We start from the raw sequence: 22,285 nt of genomic DNA on the forward strand, positions 1-22,285 counted from the left end.
TGTCTGTCTGTCTGTCTGTCTGTCTGTCTGTCTGTCTGTCTGTCTGTCTGTCTGTCTGTCTGTCTGTCTGTCTGTCTGTCTGTCTGTCTGTCTGTCTGTCTGTCTGTCTGTCTGTCTGTCTGTCTGTCTGTCTGTCTGTCTGTCTGTCTGTCTGTCTGTCTGTCTGTCTGTCTGTCTGTCTGTCTGTCTGTCTGTCTGTCTGTCTGTCTGTCTGTCTGTCTGTCTGTCTGTCTGTCTGTCTGTCTGTCTGTCTGTCTGTCTGTCTGTCTGTCTGTCTGTCTGTCTGTCTGTCTGTCTGTCTGTCTGTCTGTCTGTCTGTCTGTCTGTCTGTCTGTCTGTCTGTCTGTCTGTCTGTCTGTCTGTCTGTCTGTCTGTCTGTCTGTCTGTCTGTCTGTCTGTCTGTCTGTCTGTCTGTCTGTCTGTCTGTCTGTCTGTCTGTCTGTCTGTCTGTCTGTCTGTCTGTCTGTCTGTCTGTCTGTCTGTCTGTCTGTCTGTCTGTCTGTCTGTCTGTCTGTCTGTCTGTCTGTCTGTCTGTCTGTCTGTCTGTCTGTCTGTCTGTCTGTCTGTCTGTCTGTCTGTCTGTCTGTCTGTCTGTCTGTCTGTCTGTCTGTCTGTCTGTCTGTCTGTCTGTCTGTCTGTCTGTCTGTCTGTCTGTCTGTCTGTCTGTCTGTCTGTCTGTCTGTCTGTCTGTCTGTCTGTCTGTCTGTCTGTCTGTCTGTCTGTCTGTCTGTCTGTCTGTCTGTCTGTCTGTCTGTCTGTCTGTCTGTCTGTCTGTCTGTCTGTCTGTCTGTCTGTCTGTCTGTCTGTCTGTCTGTCTGTCTGTCTGTCTGTCTGTCTGTCTGTCTGTCTGTCTGTCTGTCTGTCTGTCTGTCTGTCTGTCTGTCTGTCTGTCTGTCTGTCTGTCTGTCTGTCTGTCTGTCTGTCTGTCTGTCTGTCTGTCTGTCTGTCTGTCTGTCTGTCTGTCTGTCTGTCTGTCTGTCTGTCTGTCTGTCTGTCTGTCTGTCTGTCTGTCTGTCTGTCTGTCTGTCTGTCTGTCTGTCTGTCTGTCTGTCTGTCTGTCTGTCTGTCTGTCTGTCTGTCTGTCTGTCTGTCTGTCTGTCTGTCTGTCTGTCTGTCTGTCTGTCTGTCTGTCTGTCTGTCTGTCTGTCTGTCTGTCTGTCTGTCTGTCTGTCTGTCTGTCTGTCTGTCTGTCTGTCTGTCTGTCTGTCTGTCTGTCTGTCTGTCTGTCTGTCTGTCTGTCTGTCTGTCTGTCTGTCCGTCTGTCTGTCTGTCTGTCTCACTCTCGCTCTCTTTCATTTAACTGTCACTTTTTCTCTCACTCGTATCTTTGCTCTAGATATCTGTCTCTTTTCTCATTGTCTCTCTTTCTTTCTCTCTCTCTTGTCGTTATCTCTCTCTTTCTCGCTAACTCCGTCACTTGCTCTCACACACTTTTCCACTTTGCTTTCCTCGCTCGCTCCCTGTGTTTTGCTCACTCTGTCTGTACCATGCTCTTTTTTTCTCGCTTTCTCTTGCTCTAACTTTTCCCCTCTCGCTCTCACGCTCACCTCACCACCACATTCATCTACACCTTTCCCCTTTCTATGAGTATTATCTTATGTCAAGGAACACGCATTTCAAGTGACAATTTCAGGTTAGGTTTAGAGTTTCTAGCCAACTTTGATCACAAGAACCGTTATAAGAATATAATAAGACTTACAGTCGTTCCACAGCTAAACATGCAAACATACAAGCATTAAAACAATATTAACCATCATATATACATGTGAGGTTTTATGCAAAATTTACAGCAGATTTTTCTCTACTTATAAACAATCGAAACGACCCTACTTTTTGGCGTTGGACTACGTCTTATCACAGGGTGTCATGCCCCAATTTAGAGTTTAGGTAGCGTAGCGAAAATATGAAAGATTTTGAACACTAATAGCTCTGCCAATTATTAATTAATTTAGGTGGTTTGGAAATCGATTGGTTCATGATTGACGTAGCAATTATGAGGTTTTTATTATAATTTTATTTTTCAATCATTAAATAAAGAAAAATTAACGAAAATTTTCACGATCAAATTTCCTTATACATTTTCTTAGTGATTGCTTTGCTTCCCATGCAGTTAAATACGGTGATTTCGATTACTTTGCTTTTAGAAAAAGTAATACAGTTTGCTCGACCCAGCAGGTCGAAGTTTCTCTACGACGAATTACCCTATACCTAAATTTGATGTCTCTACTTGGAAAGTCCACCAGGAAAATTGACCAAATCTTCCCGTACCAACAGGTCAATGATTTTTTGCATAGTAAAAATAATATTTAATAATTTAAAGCAAACTTTTTACGCTATGTATTGCTGATTGGAGATTTACTAAAACGTGGTACTCTACTATTTTTCACGTGTACCATTTTTCTGTTATCACCCAGCATCAGCGAAGTTGGCAAATTGTCTCCGACTGTGTAACCTTAGCAAATCCCTGCTCAATAATCATTAACAGCAGTCACGTCGTGATTCTGCGACGGTCACGCAAAAGTACTGTAAAAGTGCACGTCTCAGTTTTTTTTCTCTTTTTTATAATGGTAGTTTATAAATAAGACATGGTTGCGAGCGCAGGTGATAAAACAAATTTATCTCTAAACTGCAATTTCTGAAACTATGCGCCATGGGAATTCAGATGGCACTTGCTGCTGAGACATCATAATAAAATACATTTTATTACACCGGCGAAGGCGAACGTATGGATGATTTGTAAAGGAGGAATAGATGAGCTAAGTTTGCAGGAAAAGAAAGAAACGCACTCGTGAATCATAAAGTTTCGAGCAAATTTTAGCTGAGAGTGCATAAGTGCTTGCAACCTCTCGAACAAACGTTATCCCTGCCTCCATTAAATGGAATCTATCTAATACTTTCCACAGCTTATCGGCTTCCATTCATTCAATTACGTGCCGTAACATCAGCAAGGCAGTCAAAATTAAATTAGAAAATCGGCAAACTTTTCGGCGAAAACTCTAAGCACCCTGTCTGTGTGTGTGATACGGAACTTTCTCCGATAAAGACAGTTTATGCAATTTGAAATTCCTATTTTATGTACTGTTGTCGCAATATCTTTGAGCGGATATCGTCTGCCATTCTTTTTTCCCTGCTGTTTTGCATATTCAAAATATGATATCAAAAAAGCTGGGGCTCCCAGCCCAATGTAAAATTGCACCGCTGGAAGTCAAACGTTGCCTCGGATGTTGCGCTGCGACGGGACTGCCCGAAGATATGATACAAAGACACCGCTGTGAGCCTGACCGCAATATTAAACCACCTAAAATCTAATTCGCCACTCATTTCCGGAGCAGCACCTCTGCTGCTCCTGGCCGCATCGTTCGTATTCCAGAAGAATGGTCCGATAAAGCGATTATCTAATGCCAGAGCAAACCAGCCCGGAAAGACAGTGCTTCCGCAGACAATGTCCGAACGATTCGCCTGCCGGTCGATTCGACGATGGTGACAGCAAATTGAACCAACCATACCGGACACTGCCTGCCCGGCGGAGGTCGGCCCCGAGGTCGGTTTACATTTAAGCTGGAGTGTTATTTAAAGAGCGTCTATTAATGGCGTCAGCAGCTAGCGGCGAGAGCGCCCGGTGCCTGCTCTGGCACGTTCATATCCGCTTGTACCCAGACCCGGCCTTCCCGGATTTGACCGAGGATCCGCGCTCTCGCAGTATTCTTTGCTGGCATTGTCGTTCGGCAGCGGTTATGCACGGTCTCAATCCACCGAATGTGTAGCACATTTAATCTATTATATGAAAATGAAATTAGCGTTCCTTTCATTCCGTTAACGAAGCTGTCGAGCACGTGTCTGTCGTCTGGTGGGTATTTTAGCTTCCCAAGGTATTTTCATCCATATATTTGTTGTTCTGAGCAATGAAATACTTTCAAGGATTGTTTATGTTTAATGGCTATAAGACTTTGTAACAGACATTAAAATATACGATGAAACTATTCTCTTGATGTTTCTCGTTTTCAAAATTATTAGCTTTCAAAACTTTTTTATTAATAAAATATATATCCCACTGGCTATAATTACTAAACCAACAAATATTAATCTCAACGATCTCTAAACAACTCTATTGGGTCCATATTAAAAGCTAACCGTTCAAAGTGGTCACATTCGGAACGCACGTTGAATGGAGATACCGCCTTTCCAATTATCATCTAATAATATACCCAGCTAAGGAAAACTATCGTTAACGTTGGTGTCAGTGCTGTTACTACTTTTACTCGGATATCGGTGTGCTAAGTAAAATCTGCTGCTCCAGCTTCTGTGGCTGCCGTCAATTGGGGACTCATTTCAAGATTGTGTTGCGCCCCAAATGCAAAGTATGACTCCAGCGGTCGTAAATACGAAAAGTTTTATGCCAAGTCGTAAAAAGCAATTAAAAACTTCACTGTCTGTGTGTATGTTGCTGCTACTGCTGGATGTCTTCCGACTGGATCTAGCTGTCAGAACACGGTAGAATGGAAAAACAACAACCGTAATTTGGATTAGATTGCTTTCCTAATGATGCTGGGAACAGGGTTCTAAATTAGTTGCTCAATGACACTGCAAACGTCAATTGAAAGCGCCAACAATTTACGTTAAATCGGAAAGTTTCAAAGTAATTTACATTGGATTGTCCGCACGCTTCAATCCGGATCATCAGGACATGAGCAATCAGTTTTAAACGGTCTCCAGTCATCTCCAGTCAAATTGACGATTCATATTGGTTAGACTTATTCTTAATGAAACTGAAACGATAGGGCACTTAAATTTGCATAGTAGTTGCAGCTGCTTTAGCAGCCAACCAAACAATCGCAGCATGACTTAATATATTTACTGCATACATAATTACGAAACTTCTACTCTAATATAACCAGCAGTAATGGCGGTAGCAAACTGTGGTGCAGTACCTAGTGCTGAGACAAAATTCGTCTGCTCTAACCGATAAGAAGACTGTCTAAGAAAACTTCATGGTTTCACTCCTGTACCGGACCTGGAACTTTTTCGAACTTTTGAATGAGGTCAACCACAGCTACCGGTGGAGGAGCAGGTTTCTCGGAGTATATAACAATGATGAAGCTTTAATGCTATGTTAAAGCATTACTTAAGAAGAAAGGCAAGCTTTGGCTGGTCGATAAATATAAACTAACGACACAAAAATGTTTGTAAATCATTATAAATTGTTCTTCACTATATTACAATTGACGTCCGACTAGGTCTTATAGGAAGTTAGGGTCCAAACAATCTAAAGCCGCGAGCGTTCTAAGGATTAGGTTTTGGACGCTAATAACTCGACGATTTCCTTATCAATTCGCAATATTTTTGCACCAATCCATGGCATAATTTGCTGCAGAAAGACTCCCATAAAAATGTGCTTCTGTCGATTTTTTTTTCAAAAAATTTACAATTGTCAGGTAGGATTGTTATTTTAAGTACGTTTCCTAAGAAAAAGATATCAGACATCAGACAAATGTACGTTTGATGAAAAGTAAATTACCATTTTTTGCTTCCGTAAATTCGGTTGAAAACACTCAGAAGGGCCCGCGCCTAATAGAAGATAAAGAGAAGAGATTAAGCAGAAATGAAGAAATAAAATCAAATCTGCAACCATACACCGTACTCACGCTTGCGGGCTATTGACAGCTTACAAGCTGTTAGTTTCGCGAGCGGGATGTGCAGAATGATGCTCCGAGGCTGTACACTGACGAATGTGCCGTATGTGCAGAATGTATGCACACATCACCAGCGGTTGTTTGTCGTACGCTTGCGTCAGTGGAGTAAGTGTTGGATGCTATGCTTCTTACACTCGCTCGCGTACGGGTCGGCATAATTTGCTTCTCGCTCTAATTGCAACATTGTACAAACCCACAAACACAAAAATATTCAAAAAGATACAAAAATTGAAGAAAAATGATTCAAAAATGGTACAAAAATAAAACAAATTCAAAAATGGTATAAAGATGACGCAGAATGATATCATTAATAATACTAAAATAACACGTAAGGACTTCAAAAGCGTTGAAACCAATATGAGAGAGAAATGATACCAAAATGGCATTTAAAAAAATTATGAAACAAAAACATTTAATTATATGACAAAAATGAAACAAAAATGGCGCTAAAATGATGCCATCGGCAAGGCTGCTATTACTTAGCAACTTTCCCAAAGAAAGTAATATCTTAGGTTACACGGATTATAAGCTATAGCAAATAAAATGAGGTCGCATATACAATAACGCCGCACGTTGAGAAAATTCTGAACTATTTTCAGTGCCATCTCCGAGATGACCGTCATTTGAACGAGCTTCCCGAAGACTGCAACTTTCTAAATAGTCAGTAGCGTAAGATACATACAGTCTGTACAAGAATATTACATATGCACTAGCGCCACGTAACGAGAAACACCTGAACTACTACTGCCTGCTCGCTAAACTACCTTTTAACGAAGATGATTGTAATATGACTCCAAGATATACACTAGCACCTTTTTCACTCTAAGTAGTAATTCCTTATAATCCCTTGGAATGAAAGGGGTACAAGTGCATTACTTAGAAGGAAAGAGGTGTAAGTATAAATAACATTTTCAAAAAAGTTTTATAAATCCCGAAAATCAAACTGCTTTTCCATGATTTCCATAGAATTTAATAAAGAAAAGTTAGCACAGGTTAGCACAGTAACAGGTAACAATTTGGGTTTTATTACACTCTTATGATGGCATTTAAGACCAAAATTGGTCATGAAAACCGCCATAAGAATACAATAAAACTCACATTGTTGTTTGGGAATGGTACATTATTTAATGGGAGTCATGCCATGCTACATAGGGGAGGAAAGGGATAAAAAACCGGATTTTTTGCGTTACGTAATTTGTGTACCACGGCTTACGACTGTTTTTAGAGTTCCTTTAAACCTCTTTTAGAATTTTTTTAGACCCATTTTTGGGTTCCTTAAGACTTTTTGTGGACTTTCATACTTCTTTCAGATAATCTTTAGAAGTTTTAGATAATCCTTTGGCTACTTTCAGACTTTTTCTAAACTTCTTTTATACAAGTTTCAGACTTCTTCCACACATAGGTTTTAAGTTTTATCGACCGTGAAATTCACTATTTTAGTTTCACCAGCCGTCAGTCTTACTAAATCAGAACAAATTTTGTACTTTCTTTGACGTTTCGACTATATTTTGTAATCTTTATCAAGATTCTTGAGAAATCTTCGATGATGATCCCTGATTAAGACACCAAAATATAGTCGAAACGTCGGAGAAAATACAAAATCTGTTCTGGGGTCACATTGCGATTCTTGTTTCGAGTGAAACGTTAAACGAATGGGCGAAACGAACCAAAATCACTCGAAACGAGAATCGCAATGTCACCCCTGGCTAAGTAAGACTGACAGCCAATGAAAATTAAATACACATTTTTCACGTAAATTAGATTTTTTGAAGACTTCTGTTAGATTTCATTTAGACTTTATTTAACTGAGTACTAAAGTTAGCCTTCCTTTAGATCCTTGTTAGACTTCTTTAATACTATTTTTAGATTGTTTTAGTATGTACTTCTTTATGACTACTTTTAGATTTCTTTCAGACTTCATTTAAACTACTTTTCATTTAAACTACTTTGACTTATTTTAGAATTTTTTCTACTTTCGCTTCGAATTATTCTAGATATTTTTAAGACTTCTCTTAGATTACTTTTAGATCTAGTTTAGAATTCTTTTTAGATTTCTTCTGATCTTTTTTGCCTTTTTTTAGATATTTTCCAGATTTCCTTGAAGTTATTTTTTCAGTTCTTTTAGAATTTATTCAAATTTCTTTTAGATCTGGCCAGCTAGCACCAACTCGTATATCAATGTACGAAAACTATCGTAAATATCTGCTAACAAACTCGAAATCGTAACTAAAGCTGGATAAAGTGAGATCAAGTTGATTTTTTGTCGTATATAATGATAATGACTGACATACATACGATTTTCAGCACAAAATCGTAGAGTAGTACGGAGCGACTCGCGCTTAATCGGATATAAATACTTATATAGTCGTAACGCTCTAAATTATTCGTAATCACGTATATCGCCTCCAAAATAGTACGGATATGCCAATTTTGGGCATGAAATACGATTTATTTAGCATGTATATCTGTACGTTATGCTGATTTTTACCTTTTTTATACATATGAAAATGCTAGCTGAGTGCTTTAGACTTCTTTTAAACTTCTTATAGATATCTTATGTACTTCTTTCAGGCTTATTTTAGATTTTTTTGGCTTCTTCCAAACTTCTTTTGAACTTCTTTTAGATTATATTTTGCTAGTTTCAGACTGCTTTTAAACCTATTTTTCACTTATTTCAGATTTCTTCAAGACTTCTGTTAGACTTCATTTAGACTTTATTTAAAACTCGTTTAGATTCTTGCCAGACTTCTTTAAGACTGTTCTTAGATTCTTTTTAATACTTCTTAAATGACTACTTTTAGATTACTTTAAGACTTCTTTTAAAGTTCTTTGAGACTGCCTTCATACTTTTTTTAAACCACTTTTTGACTTTTAAACATACATACATACATGACATACTTTTAAACTACTTTGACCTTTTTATACTTCTTCTAGACTTATTTTAGAATTTTTTCAATTTGGTTTTGATCTATTTTAGATTACTTTAAGACTTCTTTTAGATTTCATTCGAACTGACTGACATGACATGAATGCACCGAAAGGTGTATGGTGTCTTTAGTAAACAAGTTAACAAACAAACAGAACTTTATAAGTTTTATTTTAGATTTCGGCCAAATTTCCTTAAGACTTCTTTTTATATTTTAGAAGAAATTTTTAGTCTGCATTTAGATATCTTTAGAACCTTTTTTGTCTTCATTTACATTCCTTCCAGATTTCTCTAAAGTTATTTTTTTAGTTCTTTTAGACCGTTTTTAGAATTTAGTCAGATTTTCTTTCAGATTTCTTTTAAACTTTTTTCAACTTCTTTTAGTCATTTATTGGTCTTCTTTTAGAATTCCTTTAGGCTTCTTTTGGACTAATCTTTGAATTTTGTCACCTTCTAGATTGCTTCAAAACTTTTTTAGACTTCATTTAGATTTTATTTAGAACTCAACTAGCCTTCCCTTAGATTTCTGCCAGACCTCTTCAAGACTATTTTTCGATTTTTTTCATTGCTTCTGTAGAATTTCTTTTAGATTTATTTAAGACTTCCACTATTTTTCTACCTTTATTTAACTTCTTCTGGACTTCTCTATTAGATTTTTTTCAACTTTCTTGTAGATTTTTTTCTGGTTTCTTTCAGACTTTTTTTTTTGTTTAGAATATAGTCACTTTAACCAGCTTTGGGTCATTCGTGACTTCTGCGGGGTTGGGATTTGAACCCGGGTCCTCGACGTGAGAGGCGTGAATGTTAACCACTACGCCGGGACTGACGCCCTCTTTCAGACTACTTTTAAATTTCATTTAGAGAAATCTTTTAGCCTTTCTTAAGATTCCTGCCAGGCAACTTTATTAGACTTCTTCTGGACTTTTATAAGACTCCTTTGGATGTTATTTTAAAAAAATTTCAACTTTCTTTTAGACTTATTTTAGATTTCTTTAACATTTCTATTAGATTCTTTTAGAGTCTTTCTTTAGATTGATACCAGGCTTCTTTAGGACTATTTTAAATTTTTTTCAGACTGCTTCTAGACTTATCTAGAACTTTTTTGTCTTCTTTTAGATTCCTTCCAGATTTTCTTAAACTAATTTTTATTGTTCTTTAAGACTTCTTTTAGAATTGTTTCAAACTTCCAATATATTTCCTTTAAACTTCTTTTAAACTTCTTTTAGATTGCTTTTAAACTTCTTTTTGGCATTTCTCAGGCTTCTTTTAGACTTATCGTAGACTTCTTTATAGTTTCGTTTTTTTGCATTTTTAAGTCTGATTTTTCGAATCATTCAACCACTGTCTTTTGAAACTTTTCCATATTTTTACTTTCTGACATTGTGAATTTTTGGCAACATTTTCGAACAGACTTTTTGCTTTATTAATTCTCATTTATTTGGATAGGGTTGGGAACCAATTTTAAGTATAGAGCCGGAGTGGATCTTGCCGTATCAAGAATTCCTCTCTACGGTACTCGGTACTGAGTTGTCCTTCGCCAATTTGTTGAGCGTCTCGACACACAAGTTAGCTTTAACCTGATCTAGCCATCTAGCACGTTGCGCCCCTCTATACATGATACCAGTGGGGTTCTAAACGAGAATAGATTTCACTGCACACTCGTCCGGCATCCTTGCGACGTTGCCGGCCCACCGTAGTCTCCCAACATTCGCCATGTGTACAATTGGAATCTCTCCAAGTAGTGAACGCAACTTGTAGTTCATTCGTCTCAGTTATTCTCCGCTATCCATTTTGTACCCCATCAAAAATCGTGCAAAACTGCTTGCCAAACCGTATTTGAGGCAAGTGCACGTATGTCTTCCGCGGAAGCAAAGTTACAATCTCAAGTCCGTAGAGGACTACCGGTCTGATTCGCATTTTGTACATCGTCAGTTTTGTGCGGCGGCATATGCTCCATGATTGAAGCGTCTTGCGGAGGGTAAAATGTACCCGACTTCCAGATTGAATGCATCATTAAGTCTCCTTACTCGTATTATTGTGTATCCCAAATATATGAACTCATCAACCACTTCCGGTTCATCGCCGTCAATAGTCACTATCCATGGGAGACGAACGTTGTTTTCTCAAAGGTCTATTTCTACCAGGGAAGGGTTTTCGACGCATTGATTCGTAACCAATATTCCGGAACCCAATCCCGATGTCGAGGTTTCTATACCCGCTCGCCAGATCATACCATCAATAGCGATGCTGAATAACATACAGGCCAGTTCATCCCCTCACCACAATTCTTTGCACGATACGAAAAAACTCAAGAGTGCCCTAGGCATACCCTTGTAGCGCATCACTCGCTCCAAGGTAGTTTTAATTTAACGCGTCAGTTTAGCTGGAAAACGAATGGTTTTCGTGTTATCTGCCATAGCTGTTCGTGCTTGACTGTATCGCATGCTGCCCTGAAAGCCACGAAAATATGATGCGTGGGCGCGTTGTACTCCCGGCATTTCCGGCGGATTTGTCGGACAGTGAAAATTTGATCCGTAATCAAATTATTGGGATTGGGGAGAGGCGACATAAAATACCTTGTAGGCAGCGTTGTTCAGTGTAATGTCGCGGTAATTACTGCACTCATGCCGATCACTCTTTCTATAGATGGGACTAACCGCACCTTCCATCCCCTCCTTCGGTAGTTCCTTCTCCTCAGAATTCCTTGAAATTATCTAGTGAAGTGTCGTTGCAAGTGATTCTTTGCCATATTCGTAGACTTCTACCGGAAAAGGGTCCTTTCTGACGGCTCTATTGTTTTTCAGATGACCGCTTTCGCGCCGGATTTCTTCGATATCGTGAGCCAGCACTCCTAGATTAACTTTCGTTGCTTCTTTTGACGTAGGACTACGTCTTTGTTTACTATACTGGGAAGGGTAGCACTTTGTGAAAACGAAAATAGAAGTGTAACGTTTGAATGAAAGATTTCAAATGCTAATAACTACTAAACTACTGAACGAAACTGAACAATTTATATGTCTTTGGATAGATAAAATGACCAGCAATTTTTAAGGGGGTAAGAGAGCAATTTCAAGGGAGGTTTAAGAGGGGGGGTTCACATAACAGATGAAACACAAATTTCCTCAAAACTCGAGAATTAATCAAGCAAATGGAACGAAATTCGGCATGTGGGGGGTTCAGAAGGCAGGAATAATTTTCTACGGTGCACTGAGACCTCTTCTCTTTCTAAGAGGGGGGAGCTCCCGTACAAATGAAATACAAATTTCTTCAAAATTCGAGAACTAATCAAGCAAATGGAACGAAATTTGGAATGTAGGGGTTTCAGTTGGCAAGAATTTTTGCTATGGTAAATTAAGACCCCTCCCCTCTTTAGCACGGGGGGGGGGGGCATACAAATAATATTCAAATTTTGTCATAACTCGAGAACTATTCGAGCAAAAGGAACCAAAATTGGCTTGTGGGGGTTTGGAGGATTTTTTTCTATAGTATAATGAGATCCATCCGTTTTTTAACAGGGGGGATTTTTTCTATGGTGGATTAGAACCTTTGCTTTCTTTAAGAAGGGGAGATCCCATACAAATGAAATACAAATTTCTTCATAACTCGAGACCTAATCAAGCAAATGGCACCAAATTTGGAGTGTGGGGTTTTTTGGAGGCATGAATTTATTTTGAATTTATTTATATTATGATGCTTTGAGACCCCTCACCCCTGTGGTAGGAGGATAATTTATTACCATTTCAACCTTTATGATGCACACAAGTGATTTTTAAAAGAAATTTCTATGTCTCAAAGGTTGCAGGCATGTTACTTATGAACCCCCGTCTACCTATTTTCAAAGCCACCATTGCATAAATGAAGATTTGAATCTGAATATTTCGCTCTTCTCTTTTAAACATTCACTTAAATAATGGCACTCACAGATTCTTATAAACATACATATGCCAAAAACGCAGTTTATATTAGTCTTGGATCTAATGATCTGATATAGTCCTACGTCACCCTTTCGTACAACCCTTAGGGCTGTATACCTTGTAGTTTTTCTTTTACATCGCCGTTGAGATGCTCATCGAAGAATTGCTCCCACCTGTCAACCACCTTACGGTCGTTTGAGATAAGATTCGCGCCATGTCCTTGTTTTGCCGCCTCTCTCCATGCCGAATATTCCGAGTCGTATTTTCTTGATTTTTTACAGTATTTTTTACTACTTATTTTTAAATTTAGGTAGACTACCTTGCCTTACTAGGGTCAAGCTACCGAGTCTCGTGATGAGTCTGCCATCTTATGTGTAGTGTCGAAACAACATATTTCTGAATTTAGCCGTCCGCTCCGGATCAGACGCTGTCGTGCACCGCTCCTAACCTGGAAAACAAACACACAAAAGAAGCTGAAGTGAATTAAACGGACCACATTGTAATTAATTGGCTCTTGTTTTTCAACAAGATTCAAAAGGCGAGTACAAAGTCTAGTCGAAAAAAAAACTTAGAAATTTATAGAGCTGGAACGACTGACGCATTTACAATTACTAGCCTTCTGTTGCCGTTTAAATTTTGCTATCTTCCCTCCTTCAACCATTTGTTACGGCAATTTTTGGCACAAAGGAGAAAGCTTGTTTTTCCCATCGCATTAATTTTATTTCTTTTCTTTCTTTCTAGGTGAACATCCGGCAGCAATGCAGCACAACGGAGCGATTAGAACGTTTGTTGTGTCGCGGCCAACAATTCTTCTAGTTTCGGTGACACTTTTAGTGCATATAGCTTTGAGTAAGCAGTTTAGAATATGTCACAATCGCGATGGAAGATGAAATTGGCCCTGCCGCTCGGAGCTTCGCTTTACCCGGACCCCGGGGTGCCCGGCGGATGAGGATAGCCAAAAGGGAAACAGGTGCCAACCCAGTCGGAGCACGTGGAGCTCTCAGCAGCAGGCACAGCAGAAGCCGTGGATGCTATGCTGGTAACAAACCAACGACGACACACAAAAACTCTGCAGGGAAGCAGTTCACGTGAGTAGCGGCGAGACGACGCTCGAAATGTTCACGCTTTTCCGGACGGAAGTTTCCCTCTGTACAAAAGCATTCATACGCGTGTGAGTGTGTTTGTGTAATCAAGCAAGTGGCAAGCTTGCTTTAAAACCCCCCTGTAAAACAGTAGTACGATTGTGATAGTCATCGAGCAAGTGAGCAAACAAATTGAAGAATGAACGAATGTTGTAGTTTGTAAGGAACAATCAGAACAAGATCTAGAGGGTCATAAAAACCAAATATAATCAGCACAACCAACCAAACACAGATTGTAGCGTTTAAACTAGGAGGAAAATATTGACCGATCGACGACGGTGCAGAACAAGCAGGGTACATATATAGCGAAAGGTAACGGTCCATTGAAGTTGGAAACCGAAAGTGTTGGATTTACGGTTAGAACGTGGTGGAGCAGAGCCAGGCATATGTATATGCGTTTTCACGTTATCCAACCCTTCGCGACGGGTCGAAGACGGTCCTAAGTGTCGGGTCATCGAAGGAATGAATGAACGAACGAACGAACGAAAGAACAACTTCTACTCCGGCCACGGTGGTGTTTAATTTGTGGTACAGAAAACTTTGTTTCACCATAATCGGAAAGCGACGAAGACGGTGCCGTCGGTCGTCGACGAGGACGGCATAAAAGGAGCACCCATCCAGGTGGAAGGGAAATGATGGCTCTCAAGTTTTCGGTTAAGAAAAGGGGCCTAGTCACGGTATGCAGCAGCAAATGGTTGCGAAAATTGTGCTCACTTCGAATGTGAAAAATTTCGCGTGCTGGTTGCAGTAGAAACTGTAGCTTGTACCGTGGTTCTGTTGTGGGAAATTTTATTTGAAGTGGAATGGAATTAGTTTTTGGATCCAATTTAGCAGTGGGCTTGGAGTCTACCAAGAAAACATACTATAATTAGGTTTCGGAGGGTTTTATAATGATGACAAGACTAAGGTCGAGTATAATTATTTTGGGATTGAATTTTTTATTCAATTTTGCAAGGGGAAAATCCAGTATATTTCACGAAGTTTATTAAAACTGGTGCAGTGCAGTTAAAGTTACCTGTTGCTCTATTTTTGGAGCGTAAAACAGAATACAAGAAATGTACAGAGTTTAAGTTCATTATCCGTATTGGTGCCTTCCACAAAAAAGTTTGTCGAATCACGACAGAATGCGCTATCTGCAGAAGACGGGTGCTTGTTTGAATCGGGAAAATTAATTCATGAAAACTAGCGTTATTATTCACGCTTTGTTAATTCTTCTAAACTCGCCAATCCACATGACATTGAAAAAGGCTACGGGCAAAATTATATGCTATTATATGGCAACAATTATCTTCTATTTTGGTTTATAATTTCAAAATCTCACACAGAAAAAAGTGAAATTCTCGGACAATTGAAGCAGTGCTTAATTAAGTAGAATACAAAATTTCGAATCATCCTAAAAAAGCGCATTCGCTATTTTCAGGAAGTCCAACATAAAACTAGTGCAGGAAAGCGGAAGAAAAAAATTAAATTAAATTGAATACGTGCAAGCACGTTTTTTCGTCGAGCAAAAAGCAACCGCTGGGCACCATAAAACACTTTTTCGCATAAGAGCGCCCTTACCTGGATGGTCCAATCCAAACTATGGCGGTTCGTTTACTACATAAAATTTTTTGTGCAGAAAATAATCAATGAGAGTGTTCCAGATTCCAGTAACCTCAGCCCAGTGCAACATATTAGTCTCTGCTACCGTATGGTTTCGATTTGCTTGCAATTAACCAACGAACGGTGCAACATTAACTGCAGTTACAGCTGGCCGCAATCAAAAACTTCTAAGCCAATATGCGGTGGTTCGTGAAAAAAAAATCAAACCAAATAGGTACATGTTAAAACCGAAGGGAGTGCAACTGCAAAGCTGCACTGATTCGGAATGCGGTTTCGGAACGAAACTAGGTACCAACCTAGGTTTTCGCCGGGATGAAATGAATGGAATTCGAGTTCGTCGTCATCGTCGTGTTCCCAACCTGCCTGGCTGCCTTCCTGCGGCTACCGAGCATCGGGTGCATTCTGCGGGGAACGAACGCAGCATAGCAGCATAATTTTCACTGCCACGTTTCAGCCGGTTGAGTGCAACTGGCGCATTGCTACGGTTTGATGCATTTATTTTCACCCCGCCTTGTGGATACAACTTGTGCGGAACGAAAAGTTTTTCATTCTAAGTAATTAATCAGTGCGCCGGTAAAGGTGCATATTTAATCTTGGCCGTGAATGCAAAATGACTAGCCAAACAGTGAGGTTTACTACGATCCTGGCAGCATGAACAGCTGTAGAATAATTACACGTACAGATCGTTCGCAACAGAGCTATAATTTATATATTCCAATATCTTTAAACACTATGACTTCGTAACAATACTGCCAAATATTTCAACGTCATTGAGCGCTCTAACGTGGGGTACCGAAGACAGAATAGGTATTTCAACTTTATAAATTCAAACTTACTTTCATTCGTCTGAAACAACTGATAAACAACTTCCATGAAAATTTAATTTTGTTACTGCCAATCCGTTTCTGTTTTATTTGCTACGTTAATAGGGTGAATAAATAGCACTGCTCCGATTGGATTTCAATTCGTTCTTCACAGCAACTTGATTGCTTTAGCAAATTGATTTATTTTGAAAATTTGTTCAATTCCGTATAAGTACAAAGTATGAAATTTGCTCAGATAGTCAGAATGAATTTTTAACTAATGAGTAGTTTAAAAAAACATGTAAAAGATGGACACAGAGCGTTGTTTATGAATCGCGCGCTAACACGTGTTCCACTGAAACGTATGTTCCTGATAGACTACGCACGCTATGTCCGAGGGTATTTATTATTTAACTTACATGCACCTCAGATTTCTCTTCACAGGATGTTGGTATTAATCAAAACAATTAATTTATAGAAGGTCTTAAAATATTCTGTCTTGGGTTTTGTGAAAAATTCAATTTTCAAGGTTATTTAGGGGTCATCCCCTCTCAAGTGATCATATCCGTTGTATTTGACCACCTCCTATTAATAATAAGTGCCTTCGGACATAGCGTGCTACGGAGCTTACTTACTAAGCTAACGGCTGATCTAATTATATGTTTCCTCGTTTCTCCTCGACGAAGATCACCAGAAGGTTATGCGGAACGCGTTGAAGTTGGCATTATAGAAGCCCTCCGCCTCAGTCGTGCAATTCTTACCAGCGACTAGCAATAAACTCTATCCTGTGTGCTGAATTTGTGACAGAGTCTTCCAACGCAGTGATACAGGCAAGTATGATCCGAGCAATCCTTCTTGTATTTCCCGCTTCCAATTTGGATCTTCAGCTGCAGGGAGTTATATTTCAGAACTTTCTACACACGTCAATGACGCGAATGGCATTTCCACGTACCATCAGAATGTGTAAGGCTTACGGACTAAATTAGACTTTCTGTTCCTTGCATCTGATGATTTCAGCTATGATGTAATCATACCAACTGAAACCGAATTAGATGGCTGTATAGATCCCCAAACGTGCACAGGTGAACGACAGGTGGAGGCAGCTCTTCGATGTGCATTTCGATGGCAATATAACAGAAGGAGACGTAACGGAAGTTAACCTACAAACAGAATTAGCGTGTCGGCTCCCAATCTCGAAAAGATCCGGCGAAAAATCGGTCGGCAGAAGTACACTAGAGCTGCCGGCAAGGACTGACTCCCTGCAGAACTTTACAAAAATGGCAAAGAACCACTAACAACGGCCCTCCACTGAATAATTTCAAGAATTCGGAAGGATGAGGAACTACCGGAAGAGTAGATGGAAGATGTGGTTTGTCCCATCTACAAAAAGAGCGATCGGCTCAATTGCTATAGTTACCGTGACATTACGCTGATCAACGCCGTTTACTAGATGATTTTTCATATTTTGTTATATCACCTATACCCAATAGCAAAAGACTTCGTAGAACTATACTAACTGTATTACGGATTGAATCCTCCAGAAATGTCGGGAGTACAACGTGCCCACGCATCGTATTTTCGTGGATTTCAGGGCAGCATACGATACAGTTGAGCGCAAGCTGCTATGGCAGATAATGCACGAGGAAGGTTTTCCGGATAAACTGACGTGGCTGATCAAAGCTACCCTCGAGCGAGTGATATGCTAGGTACGTATTTCGGTGGCACTCTCGAGTCCCTTCGAATCGCGCAGAGGGATGCGGCAAGGCGATGCACTATCCTGTATGTTATTCAACATCACTATTCAAGGAGTGATCGGGCGAGCCGACATGGAAACGAAAAGAACGATCTTCGGCAAAAGTAGCCAACTCCTAGGCTTCGTAGACGACCTCGACATCATCACCTTGGGACGGCGGAAGCAATCTACGCCTAAAACCTGAGACTAGGAGGATTGGGTTACAAATCAATGAGTCGAAAACCAAACATCTGGTAGGAAGAGGCTCCAGAGAAAATAACATTTGCCGGCGATGAACTGGAAGTGGTTGATAAATTCGAAAATTTAGCAATGTCATGCTACGGTTCTGGTAGGTCCAGGTCTAGAATCTGGGTTCAAATCTGTTCCAAAATTTGATGAAAATTGTGGTCTAAAACATCCCAAGCAACAATGTGAGTTTTATTATACTCTTATGGTGATCTTCAAGACCAATTGTGGTCGTAAATACCATCATAAGAGTATAATAAAACCCAAATTGCTACTTGGGATGGTCTACAATCTAATCCAAATCTGTTAAAAAATCTAAAGCAAAATATGATAAAAAGTGTGGTCCACGATATATTCTAAGCCCAGAACATGGTCTAGTTCCAGAAACTGGTTCAAAATCTGATCCAAAAGCTGGTTGGTGCTTTAAAATCTGATCGAAAATTTGGTTCAAAATTTGATTTATATTCTGGTTCAGTTCCAGAATCTGGACCCAAATTTGATTCAGAATCTGATCTGATAAAAATTGTGCTCCATAATCAGGGCAAGGTCCACAATCTGGTCCAGGTCCAGATTGTGCACAATGGGCAAAAACGAGCTCGTAATCCCAACAATTGGAAGCCGCTGGTTTGAAATCTTGCAAGATACCTATTCTTATGTAAAAAAATGCAGGAAATCGATTGGTGATGGTTTCATCCTGCGCAGACTTCGGGTCCATTTTGCCCTATTTTCCCCAAAAAATCATGTTGAAAGCTAACCAAACAGTATAAAACCTAATTTGCCGCCCATGAAACGAACTCAAACAGCTTCCAAATGTTGTGAAACATCATTCCATACTATGCGAAATGCAGGTATAGTTCATTTTGCCCACTTCACCCCTAAATAGGGGGGAATAAACTCAAATAGCACCTATTTATTCGAAAGATATCAGGAGAGTTGATTGTCATCGATTTAGTGCCGTGATGAATTCACAAACGGTTCGTTTTGCCTGATTCTCTCCTAGCACTACAAAAGCATGTTCATTTGCTATTGTGTTAAAAATCGTTTTTTTTTCAACAATGGTGTCTTTGGAGAAGTTTATCAGTATTTGTACATCTTTTCAAACTATCAAGATGATCTTATGTTCATCTATCAAGGTGATACAAACTTTTGTTTTTTTCACCACGTCCAAAAAAAAAATTTTCTTTAGTAAAATGATAAAACATACTAAAATGAGCAACTTTGCTGAAACTATCTATCTTTTACTAGTTGCAAGATATAATGATTTATTAAAACAATACACTTAAAAATCAATTCTGCACAATAATACCGCACCCAATTAATTTATTGCTTTCACCTGTTCTCCAAAGTTATTCAGTATGATAAAATACACATTTTTTTTGAATACTGTTTTTACCTTTGAGTTAGCTTTAATCGCTTTAATTTAGAATTTAGATAACCTATATGTATATGGGGGTGAATTGGGCAAAATGGACTATTCTTGCATTTCGCACAATATGGAATGGATGGAATTTGATTTTTTTGATGTTTTGACATAATTTGGAAGCTATTTGAGTTCGTTTCACGGGCGGTAAATAAGTTTTTATACTGTTTAATTATCTTTTATCATGATTTTTGGGGAAAACAGGGCAAATGGCCCACTTCTCGAAGTCTGCGCAGGATGAAACCATCACCAATCGATTTCCTGCATTTTTTTGTATAGAAATAGGTATCTTGTAAGATTCCAAACTCTAATGTCTAAACTGGTGTGGGAATGCATAAAACTGTTGGAAAAACTTTCCTGTCGCAATATGGTCAACCTCTATTGGATTCCTGGTCACTGCGGAATCAAAGGGAACGAAACCGCTGATCAATTGGCAAAGAAGGGATCATCTATGCAGTTCATAGGACCCGAACCCTTTTTTGGACTATCTTCATGTGCCCTTGAAATGGAACTTGGGAATTGGGAAAAACTAAAGGTACAGTCTAACTGGAATATTACCTCGAATGCCCGGCAATCGAAATGTTTTATAGAGCCAAATGCTCTTCAATCACAAAAACTATTAAACCTTTCAAAACCCGACTTGAGCACATACACCGGTTTGATAACAGGACATTGTCCTTGTAAGTACCACCTGAAACTCATCGGTAAACTTAATGAAGCTAACTGTCGCTTTTGTAATCATGAAATTGAAAGCTCCGAACATTTGTTGTGCGACTGTGTTGCACTATATCATAAACGACGTAGATATCTTGATAAGGGGCTGACTCAGCCCTGCGATATTTGGAATGCTGCTCCTAATCAGGTGATAAATTTCATACGAAATGCATCACCTGATTGGGATAAATGCCGACAGTAGTTGAGGTGGCTCATCAAACTTTGATAGCTCACCGATACGACATGGCGTAAATTAAAAGAGGACACACCACAATAGATCAAAATAATGGTCGCGGTGGTAAGTCCCCAACACGGGGAAAAAAAAAGATTCCAAACCAGCGGCTTTTAATTCTTGGGATTACGAGCTTGTTTTTGCCCATTGTGTAGTGGTTCAAAATGTGATTAAAAATGTGGTCCAAAATATTATCCAAAATCTGATCCAAATCTGACAAAAATATTGTCAGATCCATAATGTGGTCCAAACCACTAAACCAGGTCCAGAATCTGGGTCAAAAATATAATCCAAAATGTGGTAAAATATCTGATAACCTAAAATGTGGCACAGAATCTGGTCCAGGCCCAAAATCTAGAGTTGGTCCAGAATATGGTTCAAAATCTGGTCCCACATCTGATCAGAAATCTGGTCAAAAGTGTGGCCCAGAATATCCAAAATCTTCTCCAAATTTGATAAAAAGGTGGTCCAAAATCTGACTCAAACTGTGATCAAGAATCTAATTCAAATGTGTTACAAAATGCGGAACAAGATTTGTTAAAAATGGTGGTCCGCAATCTAGTCCACGTCCAAAATACGGTCCAGGTCCAGTATCTGGTTCAAAACCTGATCCAAAATCTTTAAAATCCGATCAGAAATCTGGGGTTCAGCTCCAGTATCAGGACTCAAATTTGACTCAAAATCTGTTCCAAAAAATGAGGTCCGAAATATGATAAAAAATGTGGTTCTAAATCTACCTCAGAATCTTTTGCAGGTTTAGACCAGGCCTAGAATCTAGGTCCAAAATTTGATCCAAAATCTGGTCAAAAATCTGATCAAAAATTTGATTCAGAATCAGGTCCAAATAATCTAAAAAAAATTGGCCACGAGGTATAATGGTAGCCTAATAAGCCAGTCGTCGTAGGATCGAATCTCGGCTGGGAGGGGTTGTTGGAATCAATAGGATCGTAGCAACTGGCCCTGCAATTGTTCTAGAATAGAATAGAATAGAATAGCTGGCTACGAAGTCTGTCGTATAAAAACAGAAGGTCAAGTTTCGATTTGGAGGAGTGTGTGGTGAGAAAGAATGATAGACTGAATGATATTGCGAAACTTCTATATGAGACTAAAAATATATTGCGTAGTTCAACTACGCAGTCGGACTAAACAATCTTTACACGACACCCTATATCAGATAATCTCACATCTAGTTTCAATCGTATAAAAATAATTACCGTCGCGGAGCGTTTGGTGTGTGCACACGAATGGTTAGACTGAAATGGTAAGGTCCACAATCTGGTCCAGGTTCAGATGATGGTTCATAATGTGGGCCAAACCAGGTCTGTAATCTGAGACCAAAATCTGATATATGGTTCAAAATATGGTCCACAAGCTAGTCTAAATCTGTTCCAAAATCAGGAACGAAATTTCTCGGGTAATTTTTCAAATAGACCTAAGTGACAATCAGAGATTCTCTTCGCGTCTCCTCACTTCCGCTTTTTACGGCTACATAAGTGCATAGAAAAGGAAATTTTCAAAACATTTCGTTTAGTAGTGATTCCGGCAACCGTTTCATGCAAAGCTGATGTGTTAAAATGCATTAGTATCGCCGTAAAAAGCGGAAGAGAGAAGACGCGAAAAGAATCTCTCATTGTCACTTAGGTCTATTTGAAAAATTACCCGAGAGTTGATAAAAAATATGGTCTACGATATAGTTCAGTTCCAAAATATGGTGCAGATCCATTACCTATCTCAAAATCTGGTTTAAAATCTTATAGGAAACATGGCCTAAAATCTGCTCAAGGTTCAAAATTTAATCCAAAATCTCATGAAAAATGTAGTCCAGAATCTGGTCCAGGCCCAATAACTAGTTTTGGTCCAGTAT

General features: G+C 39.1%; 1 protein-coding gene across 1 annotated transcript in view; it reads left to right on the forward strand.

Annotated features, from left to right (window-relative positions):
- The window catches only part of LOC128733832 (zwei Ig domain protein zig-8), a 127,998-nt gene extending 114,578 nt beyond the window's left edge, over window positions 1-13,420 (forward strand). Inside the window, exon 8 of the mRNA XM_053827649.1 lies at window positions 13,272-13,420. Coding sequence (XP_053683624.1) covers window positions 13,272-13,420 — 149 coding nt within the window. The remainder of the gene's footprint in view (window positions 1-13,271) is intronic.
- Window positions 13,421-22,285: the final 8,865 nt, after the last annotated feature.

The sequence above is a fragment of the Sabethes cyaneus genome, chromosome 2, assembly GCF_943734655.1.
Source record: "Sabethes cyaneus chromosome 2, idSabCyanKW18_F2, whole genome shotgun sequence".
In the NCBI taxonomy this organism is placed as follows: Eukaryota; Metazoa; Arthropoda; class Insecta; order Diptera; family Culicidae; genus Sabethes; species Sabethes cyaneus.